Genomic DNA, 11,314 nt, shown 5'->3' with positions numbered 1-11,314 from the left:
GTGAGTTGCGCACGCAAAAGCGCCGACTCAGCCAAGTCCAAGATGTGTTTTCGTCACCTCAGAGGAGACGCGATCTGGGTATTCCAGATACAACCTTCTTGAGTAGACGTCGTAAACGTCTACGGCCTCTGAAACGCACCTGCCACTTTGCCATTGATTTGATCGCAGTGTACAAAAGGCGAGTGATCTACAAAGTATAGCGCGAGGGCAACGCAGGAGAGAACAGAAAAAGATTACTGGAGGCTCCCGGAGAAGTCGATGTTTGCTCAGGGTAGTGTATGGGGAGACGTGAAGCGATGCCCTATTTCCTAGTACCCTTAGTGAACTCTGTAGTGTCCGATCCTTCGTACACACTGGGCTAACTCGATGAACCGAACGTGACAGGCACAACTGGATGCGTGTAGAGGACATGAAGACAGCACGAGATCATATCCATTGCTACACTGTCCTGACACAGGCGTTCCAGCCGAGCAGCGCCTTTTTTCGTCAGTTTTTCAGCCTTGCACATATTCTCTGTTCTCTCCGTGTTCTTGATGCGTTTCTTCTTTTTCCAGGATCTAGCTGATTCGGACTGCGTTGCAGTAGAGATGCTGCGCTCGCTTCGACGCCTGGCAGCTGTACCACCGTCTCTGTGGGACGAAGCTATGGAGGCATCGATTTCGGATTTGACTTTCATGACTGAAGGGTCTTCGGGACAGCCGTTCGAGCTCGTCCAGGGCGGCAGCGAAATTGTTGTCACTCCCAAGAATCTAGAACTCTTCATTCGCCTCTCGGAAAGGTGTCGGCTCCTCGAGGGACAGGGAAGTCTCGAGGCCCTCCTCAAAGGCATCGGGGCCGTTCTTCCCCTTGGGCGCATGCGCATGCTCTTCGATTGGAGGTAAGCGCATCGGACGAGGGCGGAGGATACGGCAACTTCATATACCATTCTATATGGGGGGCTCAGAAGACAAGTTTTCAAGAACTACCGCGGTCTCCTATTTCCTAGTATCAGTATTGAGCTGCTTTGGTATGATCCTAAGCACGCAGTGAGCTAAGGAGGCAAAGGGAATTTGACAGCCATTACTGGATCCAATTAAACCCCCCGACAAGCAAGGTCGAAGTGGAATTAGAGTGTCTGTCCGCCGCCACTTTTCTCGGAATTCTCGATTCCTTACTGTGGAGTCTCTTCACGCTTCGAAGTTTCTTTTCTCGTGCTTTTTCTTTCCGTCTATCCCCGTCCAGCCTTTTCATCGCTCGCGTTGGCATTCAAATCGAGGTTTATCTTATTGTGGTCCTCTCTTCCCTGCGGTCTCTTTCACCCTGTCCCGGTGTTACTTCTCTTCTGATGTCAACGGTTGCCTACGTTGTTTGTCGCAGCCCGCTCAGCAGAAGTCTCTTTTTTTCTGACTTGTCTTTTTAGGCGACTAGAGTACAGAGTGTGCGGAGACCGCGTGGTCGACCTGGACTTGTTGCGAAGTCACACTGCGTGTGGCTCTGAGGAATTGAAAGCCACCCTCTTTGAGGTGTTGGAGACGTTCACGAACGATCAGTTGCAGCGTTTCCTCCGCTTCGTTTCCGGGCGCTCTCGCCTCCCGTCCAGTGGAAGCGACTGGCGAATGGCTGTCGACTACGAAATTCCCGAAGGGGTGAGTTGCCAGTGTTGTGCTGAAAATTTGCCTCGCCTTTCAAGTGTCAATACAATCCGGTCGAGGTCGGTGAGGGAATCTCTAGGTTCACGTGTTGACAGTGCAACTCAGTTGAGGCAGATTCATTGGCATAGTCCACATCACGTTTTAACGTGGAGTTCCTGTCGAACAGAGTGATCGGAGACAAAGCCAAGCAGGGAAAAGGGTATTTCGAGTGGCTTCCGGCCCGTTCTACGATCTTCGTGAGAGTCTGGGGCGTATGGACTTCGTATTCCTTCCGACTGTACGTTCTCTCTCTCAGCACATTTTATTACCTGCTTTCTCGCTCCACTGCATTTGTTTACGCGCTTTTCCCAAGCGAATAACCGAGTAAAAAGACTGGCCTTGTTTTTTCCCGTTTCCTCAGCAACGCGTGCCACCGATCGACGACAACCGCCTCCCGACAGCTGCGACGTGCGGCTTCAGGCTGCTGTTGCCCCGATACACTTCGAATTCGATTTTCCGCCAGCGGCTTCTCTACGCGATTAACAACTGCACCGCGATTGACTTGGATGCCTATGTGGTACACGAACAAATGACTCTGATGTATGAGGACTAGAAGGCCAAGAACAACCGAAGAAGAAAACGAAGGCATTTGGATGGTGCAGGAACGCTCCCTTGGAAGAAAAGACTGCGCACTCTAGTTATAAAATCCTCAAGTCGTATGTACCAAAGAAGACAAGAATACAAAAAAGACTGTTGTTGCCTGCGGACATTTCGACTTTCTGGCCACGGCTCGGACGTTCCCCAAACGGTGATGCGGGGAAGAGGAAAAAAATTCTTCAGACAGGAACCGCTTGCCTGTGATCTCTTCGAGGAATGGGGGATTTGAGATTGAGTTGGGTTCTTGTCACTTCGTGATCTCTACCTTGTTCGTGTGTTTTTGCTCTTCTGGTCTTGATGTCCATGTGAACCGGTTCCTAGTTGCTCCAGCTTCCCTGTATCGACGTGGTTTCGTGTTTTTTCTTGTTTGGCTACACGCCGACCCTCAACTAACAGAAGAGCATCTGTGTTTGCTCCCTCGGCGAGGCCAATATTGGGCGTTTAACGAGAGAATTTTTCGGGTAGAGCAATGCATTAAAACGACTTGGAAGAAGCACGTCAGCGATGAACGCAACGGTCAGATAGTCTTTATCCCAGGCACGTTCTCTTTTCTGCCACGAGGGGAGAAAAAACCATCCTTTGCCATTCGCACGGAGACTTTGAAACAGTTTTTCGCTGCAACCTCTTCCGGGACTGCCTCGGGAAAATGAGATCCGCTATCTAAACGCTTCCACCATTCCACGTTTTTTCAACGGTCCCGCACCGACACAGACACATGTTTCTGCAAGAACTAAAGCGATCTCCTATTTCCGCGCATGTTTGCAAAAGAATCTGCTGTAGCAGCTGGAAGTTCATGAGGAAGCGTAGAAGGCTGCACTTCGACAGCGACAACGTCGCGTATTCAAAGGTGAACTCTGACTGAAATCCAGTAACCCAAACGTGAAGTGTTGCGAACTGTAGGTACAGCTGAGACAGAAGGGGGTATGCTTTTCTTCTGTCGCCTGCACGGTTACCCAGCTCCCTGTCACGCCTGAACCTCGGTGTTGTTTTCCCCTGTCGCACCATGCTGTGTCGCAGTACTCCGGCGCATCTGACACTTTCGAAGTTGTTTATCGCGCTTACCAGATACTACGCTGCTCAAGCCCTCGCGAAATGAACTAGAACATTTGATTATCGCTGAAGCGCACAACCGTTGAGGAAGAAGTAGAGAGGCGACCTTTTGTGTGACAAAGAACTGAAGCAAATGAGAAGACTCCGATCTTATGCATGTCATGCATGTGCTACTGCCACAGCGGGAAACCTGGGGACCAAGATACTCAGGAGTACGTGTGACTCTGTGAAAGCCATGTGGGTACCCGGTAGGTGGCTCCCCTGTGAAAAGAGTACAAAAAATGAGATTCATTCGAATCTCGGGCGCAAGGGTGTGTGTGTGTGTGTGTGTTGCATGGTCCTTTTCTTGTGAAAGGCGTCACTACCTTTCATTGCCAGAAAAACAAATTGAAAAGAAACTTTTCTTTTTCTTCCATCGGGTCATCGTACTCTGAAACAGTGCGCTCCCGTCGATATCCTTTACGAGGAAGGAAAGGCCTTCCACCGTCATGACAGAACATTCCCCCCACCCTAACCTATCCTCCCAGAGAAAAGACCATTCACACCACCCTCCCACTCTTCGAGAGTTCTCTCCTCATCTTTATTCATGCTTTCTGCTGCGCTAGACTCTCTCTGCTGTCCCACTTCCCCATCCCGTAGAAACCTTCAGACAGGTCCGCCCCAGATTTCCGATCAGAAGTCAGAGGGATCCAGTACCATCACAGAAAACGGCATTACCGCAGGCCCAGACAAAGCACCCATTCGAAGAGTTTTGAGCGCTCTTCGCAGAACACAGAAATAGAATGTATAATCCCAGCACGGTGCAGTAACATGTTGACGGCGGCTGTGTTGTGACGGTCCATTGATGGGAGAATCCTTTTTCGGCGATTATCGTCGAGCACATTACAAAAGGCGAATTCGAAAACAAGGTCAAACCAACAGGAAAGGCGGGAGATTTCTTGCATTCAAATGTCACCCCGCCTACATGCTAAAGAGCAGGAAGAAAGGTAGGAGTGGAGTCAGAGCAAGGTGAAGACAGGCAAAAACTCGAGGGCTCTGATGCGGAGAGAAGTTGACATCAACAGGAAGAAAAAGACGAAAAAGAAGAGAGACGCGCCAGGCACCACAAACGTGTTGAAACGTGAACTGAACCTCCGTTTCGATTTTGAATCTTCGCGTCCCCCCTCTGTAATGCAGACGCGTTCTAGCCTTCCCTTCTTCGCCTGAGCAGTTCGTCCATCTTCCGTTTTTTGTCTCTTGCAGCCTCCTCTCTGAGTTTCTGTTCCCTTTCCTCCCAGAGGCGCTCGACTTCTTCCTCGCTCCCAAGACCGGCGCGGTTGTATGTCCGCTTCCGCTTGGGCGCCGCTCCCTTCGTTGTCTCTTCCTTCTTCTCTGCGTCGTACCCCATGCCGCGGAGCATGGCGAGGCCGAACTCGCTGACAGGAATCCGGCTGTACTCGGCGCTGGTGGCCGAGAGCGCGTCTGGAAGGAGGTTGAGTTCCTCTTGCAGCAATTCCTTCTCGCTCGTTTCGGTGGCGCCGAACGCCTGGTCTCTGTCTGGGTCTTCTCGCTCTTCCTTCACGCCGTTCGCGTCCTTCTCCCACGGAAGCCTTGGTGCAGATGCTCCAGACGAAGGGTCGAAAGCCACGAACCCTCTGCCCCGGACGCCAGAAGGCGAAGAGCGGGAGGATGCACGCTGTTTTGCCTGTCTCACACGCTCCTTATGTCTCCTTCGGAGCTCAGCCAGCTTTTCATTTCGAGACAAAATGGGGAGAATTGGCGCCGCGGTGCCCACGGGACCCGAGCCGTATTCGCCCCTAGCCTCAGCAATCAACGCCTGCGCTGCCAGGTCGTCTAGGGAAGCCGAGGGAGAGGAAGAAGAGGAGGCAGAGGAGTCGTCTGGCTCAGACTTCACCACGGGAGGCCGCTTCGGCGCAGTCAGGCCGTACTCGGGCTTTGGAGACGCAGACAGGGGCGCCTCGGAAGGAGCTGCAGGGGTCGGACCGAGTTCCGTGTTCGTCTCAGATTCGTTTTTAACGTCAGACTCGTGTTTCGAGACCAGCAGATAATTCGGTTCTTTCTTCTCGTCTCTGGCTCTGCCTGCGCCGCCGCTTTTATTCGTGAGACCTTGTTTCTCGGGCTCGTTCGTATCGGAGGAAACAGACGAGGCCGAGGGCGGCCTATCGAGGCGGTTCAGGCAAGGAATTACCAGTGGGGGTGGCTCTTCTTCGCCTCCCTCCGTCTCCCACTCTCCATCCTTGCTAATCGACAGTACCTGCTGAATCGCGACTTGCTTCTCTTCTTGCTCCTTGAAGAAGTCACTTCTTCCCTGGAAGGCGTTGCCCCCCGCAGCGGGTCCTGCGCCCCCGCGCTGAGAAGAAAGAGAAAAGGAGAGCGACGGCCGGCTCGAGGAAGAAGACGACGAAGAAGAAGCCGGAGTCTTTTTTCCGAAAGAAAAAGAAATCTTCTGCGGAGCCGCAGCCATAGTCAACACCTTGCTGTGGAAGATTCCACCGCTTTCGTGATTTTCTTCCAAGAACCGCCTAATTTCCTCTGCGTAGCATGCGCCAGGTCGACTTCGTGTGAAAGGAAGTCTCGTCTCCCAAACTGAGGCAGAAGACAGGAAAGAGAAACGAAGCAGGTTCAGCGACTAGGCGGCGACACAGCGCTCCGGTGAAAACACGGACGAAGTAGAGAACCTATTCAAACGGAGGCGAGAAGGCAGCTGGGGAAGTATCGAGCGAGGAACAGAGACTGTTCAGACAAGAGGAAATGCTTTGGCTTATAAACAGGACAGGGTTGAGGCCGAGAGTAGGGAAGACGGAGGACTTTCATTGAGAAATGAACACGCGGACAGGGAGGCAGAGAGGGTAGGGCGGGACTGGAAACGTTTTGTCGATAAAAACGACCTTCAGACACCCATTCAAAAATATGGAAACCACAACGAAGCCACTAAGAGACACCCGTTCGACGAGCCACGACAGGAGCGCAGACAGATACCGCTGGCGTGAATCCGGCTCCAATGGATCTGTCGGGCAACGGAGGGACACAGAGGTAGAAGGGGTTGTGGAAACCTGGAGAAAACGGTTCAAAGACGAGAGAAAACGGAAGAGGATACGTTCCGGCTCATCGCGTTGTACTTGACCATTTTTTGCAGACAAGCGGGATCACCGGCGGCTGACGAGGCATGCATGCTCTGCCAGAGTCTTCTTTCCGCGCAGATATCGCCTTGCAGTACGTCAAGCTTTTTGCCGTTGAAGAGAAAGGCAGGCCCACAGCAGTCGAAGAATTGGGCGACAAAGAAGGAAGATAGACACGCAATGGAGACAAACTGAGAGGCACGGACCGTCGAGCAGGAGAGAAGCTCGGTATTCGTCGTCTTACTCTTGCATGCGACGCCAGTGAGAGACTTTTCCTCGAGTAGGCATGTTGAAGTTGTTTCTCTGGGCGTCAACCACGGCACAGAAGAAAGTCTCCGAACGAAAATGGGTGGAGGACGGTCTTTCTCTGCTTCCGGTCGAAAACCGATTGAGTTGTTGCCTCGAGACTGCGATGCTGGCCTTAGGAACTCAACTTCCCTTACGGGAAATTATAGCAGTACAGTCCATTCGCGCAGCCCCTCAGCTCCAATGGGGAGAACAGCGTGTTCCATTTGATAAGCTGTTCTGCGACTTCCCCGTAAGAGTATTTGAAGTGTCACCAAGCTGGCCGAGTACTGCCCTGAACCCCGAGTGCCTGCATTAAAAACCACACATGTGCACGTGTGGCAGGCAGGAAAAGCGCCCGCTGACGTAGGTGCCATCTATTTTTCTAGGTAAACACATTTGCTCTCCTTGCATTCAATCGAAAATGGAGGTTTCTTACGTCTTCTCGAGCACTTGCGTAGCACGTTTCGTCTGTTACTACGCAGAATGCCGTCAGTCGCCGAGCAAAAAGAGCACTCTGCTCCGCCGAAAGTAGTCCGAGTAAAAATGGAAGAGCAGCCCGCCACAAGGGCACACGACACTGCAGAGTAGAATCAACCGCATGTACCTTCGCCATCGGAAGTAGTTTAAAACATAAGGGGTAACCGGTTGCAACCCTTTTCAAAGTAGTCAAGACGAGCCTGCTGATGCATTTGCCTATGCGGTGTTTCACCCATAATTGTGTTCTCATACAAACTATCGCTACGTGGCAGCCGAACCGCTGCAGCTCCACTACCGGCCTTTCTCCATCAAGCGCTGCGGGGCGTCTGTACACACGACAGCGCAAAAGCAACGGTAGTTCACAAAACTGCGTATTGCAGGGCACAGAAAATATGGCGTCTTTTTGAAAAGTGGCAAGAGCTGCCACCGATCACACGCACATAATGCTGTCTCCCGGCCTAGACGGAACAAACGAGGCTTTTCTGTGGTTTGCCCTCGCAACGTGTCCTCCACCAACTCTCAACAAGAGTGTGCCAGGTGGAGTCAGGTTGAATGGTATGTCCTTTCTTGTAATAAGCGGTTCTTGAGTTTAGACACAAGAAGCAACCTCCGGGAAGTCCTCGAGAAAGCGTGGAAAAACCAAGTATTGAGTCGAATCGCGAGGAAACCTTCATTTCTTGTACTAGTTGTTACACTCACCTGCCGCACCACCCACAACTTTAACAAATGGACATAACTTATGGAGAAATAGCATCTTCCACAATTTCGGTAGACACACACCGGTAACTTGGACGCACCTGTCTGCGCGTGTCCACTAGCATACATCAAATCTGACTTACGAGAAGAACACACACGGTGTCCTCAATAAAATGCACCGGCAAATCAAAACCATTCAAAGTCCAAAGCTGACGGGATCAGCAGCGTGTAACCTCATTCAAACGGAGTCTCTAGCAAAGGGTGGAACGCGCAATTCCAGGAGCGACTCGGCAACTTTCTCTTTGACATGTCGCAGAACATCTGCCCCTAAGAAGAACGCCAGTACCACCAGAATCGGTACGATCAGCGGATTAGGAAAACACTGGCAACATCACAACTTTTCCGGTTTGACCTCGCACCGATTTGAGGCGGCTGCGATTTCAGCCCTGTGCCCACCGGGGGAGAAGTTCTAGTTCCTGCTCTTTCCCGCGGCCATCAGCGCTGTCGCTAGGCGATTCAGTGCGAATGAGCGTTGCTCAAGGAATTACCTCTCAGCTGCACAGCGAATTCGCGAGAGCGTCTGTCGGATCTCTGTGAACAGCCTGCGGCACTTCCGCCGCAGTTTCTCTACGATCACGTTTAGCAAGAAAAGCTGCTTCAGTGGCTGGTGCCCCTGTTCCACCACTAACAATCCTTTGAGCGGCACAGTCGGCCGCCTTTCTCCGAACGGGTATCGCCCGAATCGCACACATTGAAGCCCCCGCATGCCGGCATTGCAAGAAAAGCACAGGTTACAGCCTAAACGTGGGTTCACACGCCCCGTCCGGATCTGTCGCATTTTTGCGCAGTGTTTTCTAGCTGCTCAGCATCACGAAGCACACCTCAAGGCTCTACCGTCTTGCCGTAGACAGAATCTGTGCAAGGCAAGCGCCACTGCGATGCAACTTTCCTCTCACATCTTACAAGTGAAAAAGGAGACCTCCGACAAGCGTGCATCGCCCCCAAAAAATCGTTTGCAATCTACGCACTCATTACACCGCGCGAGATCAGGAACGGTCCCACTGCTCTACGGCGTTCATCAGAGCGTCGGCTACCATAATAGCCGCGGCCACGGAGACAAACATCACCACCCGAGCAGCACGTCTGTCTTGAAGCGCCGTGGTAACAAACGAGTTGCTCATCCGCTTAGCGGCCATGTCTTCAATGGCCGCTTTTTGTCTCCGCAGTGCCTCCGGAGCTGGGCGGTAAGATACTAAAATGATCAAACTGACTAGTGAGACCAGCGCAGCTGTCTCGATTGATATCAAGTGAGGCGTTCGCTGCGTTGCCTGGTGTTGCGAACGGCGTCTGCGCACTGCAGTCCACTGTGAAGACTGGTTTTTCTTTCCTGTCGAAGGCTTGCTCTGAATCGCGTTTCTAAGCGCCGTGGGCACATCACTTTGTGATTGCGAAAACTGGTCTTCCTTGTTTGTCGCAGGCTTGCTGTGATTCGAGTTGAGAAGTGCCAGGGACAGATCGTTTTGTGCTTGGATTTCTGACTCGTGGAGTGGCTCAGGGAGGGCCTCCGTCACTCCCTGCCATGCTCCGCTATTTTCTTCCTCGGCGCGATCGGGCTCCGTCGCGACCTTGGCGTCACCGCCTCTAGACGACTCTGAGTTGACTTTTGGAACGTCAGACAGACCGTCAGCTACAGTCCACGCGGGCAACGGTATGCTGAAAGCAGCGCCATCATAACTAAAGGTCAACGACTGCTGAGCTGACCCTGGAGGAGCACTATTTCCTGTCCAGGATGGGGGAAAGACGAAGACAGCCCCAAATAGGAAGCCGAGCGGGATGGCACCAATGCCGCGCATTGTCGAAAAGGGCAGTGACACTCAGGGTTGGAGATGCAAGTAAGCAGACCAAGTCGACACGAACAGGGATCTGAGGGCAAGTGCTCTACGGTGCTATGGAGCACTGCGAGTTTTGCGTCATTTCACGGGGCCGACGCTGATCTCGAAAAAAGGACACAGAGCATATACGACACGCGAGGAAAATGCAGATCCTGGAAAGCGACGTCTTCTGGTTTCGGGGACTCCGGAAAGTCACAGCGAGTTCAATTCACGTGGCACCGCAACCGTCCTCGATTCACGAGCCCCCACAATAGCGACAAACATGTCGCTGATACTCTAAGAAGCTTGAACAACGAAGGCGTTTCGTTTTCTTTTGACAACTCTTGAGGAGAATGAGGCCGCTATATGGGCGTGGTGAAACAGAACCTAGAAGCTTCTGTTTCACTTGACATGTCCAACGACTGGAGTCGTGTGTTCAACTCTGAACACTCCCTTGCCATCAACAAAGGAGATCTTCAAACATAAAACGGCAGCACAGATCCCTTTCTCATCGAAGACTCTGTCCGCCAGCCGGGAAGGGAGACTCTCTTTGAAATATCGTCGTAATCGTGACTACCTCAGGCACTGTGTCATAGGGGCGCCCCCCGAATGGTACTTACTAACGTAAACCACTCACAATTTCACTGCTGCCGACCCGTCCAAGACAATTTAGGCGAGAAAATTGTAGCCAGCATGCACACCATGCAAAGCGCACAGCCTGCTCGAGAGCGTTCCGTTGCGCACAGTGGACGGGTGGAGGGCCAAGGAAGACTAGCTACGAAACTCACCCGGCAGGTGACGAAAAAGAGATTTTGGACTGGACGGCTTGACCTGATTGCTCGGAAGTCGTGACGTCCTGGAACGTTTTCCCTTTTCTTGACCTTTTCAGTCTTTTTCTGCTTGCAGTTTATCAGCTTGGAGAGACGTCACCCGGTGCATGCACGTGAAAAGCCTACACGTCCCCGATCTAGGTGTGCATCTTCGTAGCCTTTGCCGTAGGGCACCTTGCAAGAACAAAAGGACAGAAAGTAGCTGCAGCGTTCCCAAGAAGGCAAAACATAAGTCGTTATCCAGGAACGGAGAACTTTTGCATGTTTCGGAACCGTACCAATTGAGGGATAGCCATTTTTTGAGTATTCGTTTGATGATTATAAATTTTCAGCCTACCGATTGGTTAGCTGGACGTCTTACATGCCCTACTGTTTCTGGCTATGCTAGTATCCGCAGAAACGGTAACTTTCTTTGTACATATATCTCTATGGGAGCCTTTTGGCCAACAAGAATTCGATCTATGCATTCCGTGTAGACCAACATCGGGCAGGACTCTACCAAAGCTGCAGGCCACCATAACATTAGATGAAGGCTTGCGCTTCATAAAGTGGTCGACGTTGGTGCTTTGTGCAGGTGGCCGCATCTGTTGACGTTCAACCAGCTGGATGCGGCATGCTTGTCAGAGTTTTCAACAAGCGAATAGTGCAACCCAGTCACTGAGATCTGTCGCTATCTCAGACAAAGCAGCAAGAAGTTGTGCACACGATTTCGCTGG

At 51.9% G+C, this 11,314-nt stretch overlaps 3 protein-coding genes across 3 annotated transcripts in view; 1 reads left to right on the top strand and 2 right to left on the bottom strand.

Moving 5' to 3' along the window:
- TGME49_209000 (HECT-domain (ubiquitin-transferase) domain-containing protein) overlaps window positions 1-2,737 on the top strand; it is a gene marked incomplete at its 5' end in the record, with an annotated part of 39,319 nt that extends 36,582 nt beyond the window's left edge. The window contains 3 exons of the mRNA XM_018779440.1: window positions 555-877; window positions 1,400-1,625; window positions 2,032-2,737. Of these exons, the coding sequence (XP_018638465.1) occupies window positions 555-877; window positions 1,400-1,625; window positions 2,032-2,223 (741 nt within the window). The 3' untranslated portion in view covers window positions 2,224-2,737. The remainder of the gene's footprint in view (window positions 1-554; window positions 878-1,399; window positions 1,626-2,031) is intronic.
- Window positions 2,738-3,600: 863 nt separating this feature from the next.
- Window positions 3,601-6,921, bottom strand: TGME49_208990 (hypothetical protein). Its single transcript, XM_002369618.2, has one exon. The coding sequence runs from the start codon at window positions 5,779-5,781 to the stop codon at window positions 4,501-4,503; it is 1,281 nt and encodes a 426-aa protein (XP_002369659.1). The 5' UTR covers window positions 5,782-6,921; the 3' UTR covers window positions 3,601-4,500.
- Window positions 6,922-7,858: 937 nt separating this feature from the next.
- On the bottom strand, window positions 7,859-10,976 carry TGME49_208980 (hypothetical protein). Its single transcript, XM_018779439.1, has 2 exons — window positions 10,936-10,976; window positions 7,859-10,772 (listed from the first exon to the last, which is right to left on the bottom strand). The coding sequence occupies exon 2, from the start codon at window positions 9,748-9,750 to the stop codon at window positions 8,944-8,946; it is 807 nt and encodes a 268-aa protein (XP_018638466.1). The 5' UTR covers window positions 9,751-10,772; window positions 10,936-10,976; the 3' UTR covers window positions 7,859-8,943.
- Between the last annotated feature and the right edge of the window lie 338 nt (window positions 10,977-11,314).

The sequence above is a fragment of the Toxoplasma gondii genome, chromosome Ib (assembly GCF_000006565.2).
Source record: "Toxoplasma gondii ME49 chromosome Ib, whole genome shotgun sequence".
Classification (NCBI taxonomy): Eukaryota; Apicomplexa; class Conoidasida; order Eucoccidiorida; family Sarcocystidae; genus Toxoplasma; species Toxoplasma gondii.
This window is presented reverse-complemented; position numbering and strand designations above follow the sequence as displayed.

Bases quoted from the DNA above. Each gene is read 5' to 3' on its own strand.
- TGME49_208990 (XM_002369618.2), bottom strand. From the start codon at position 5,781: ATGGCTGCGGCTCCGCAGAAGATTTCTTTTTCTTTCGGAAAAAAGACT.
- TGME49_208980 (XM_018779439.1), bottom strand. From the start codon at position 9,750: ATGCGCGGCATTGGTGCCATCCCGCTCGGCTTCCTATTTGGGGCTGTC.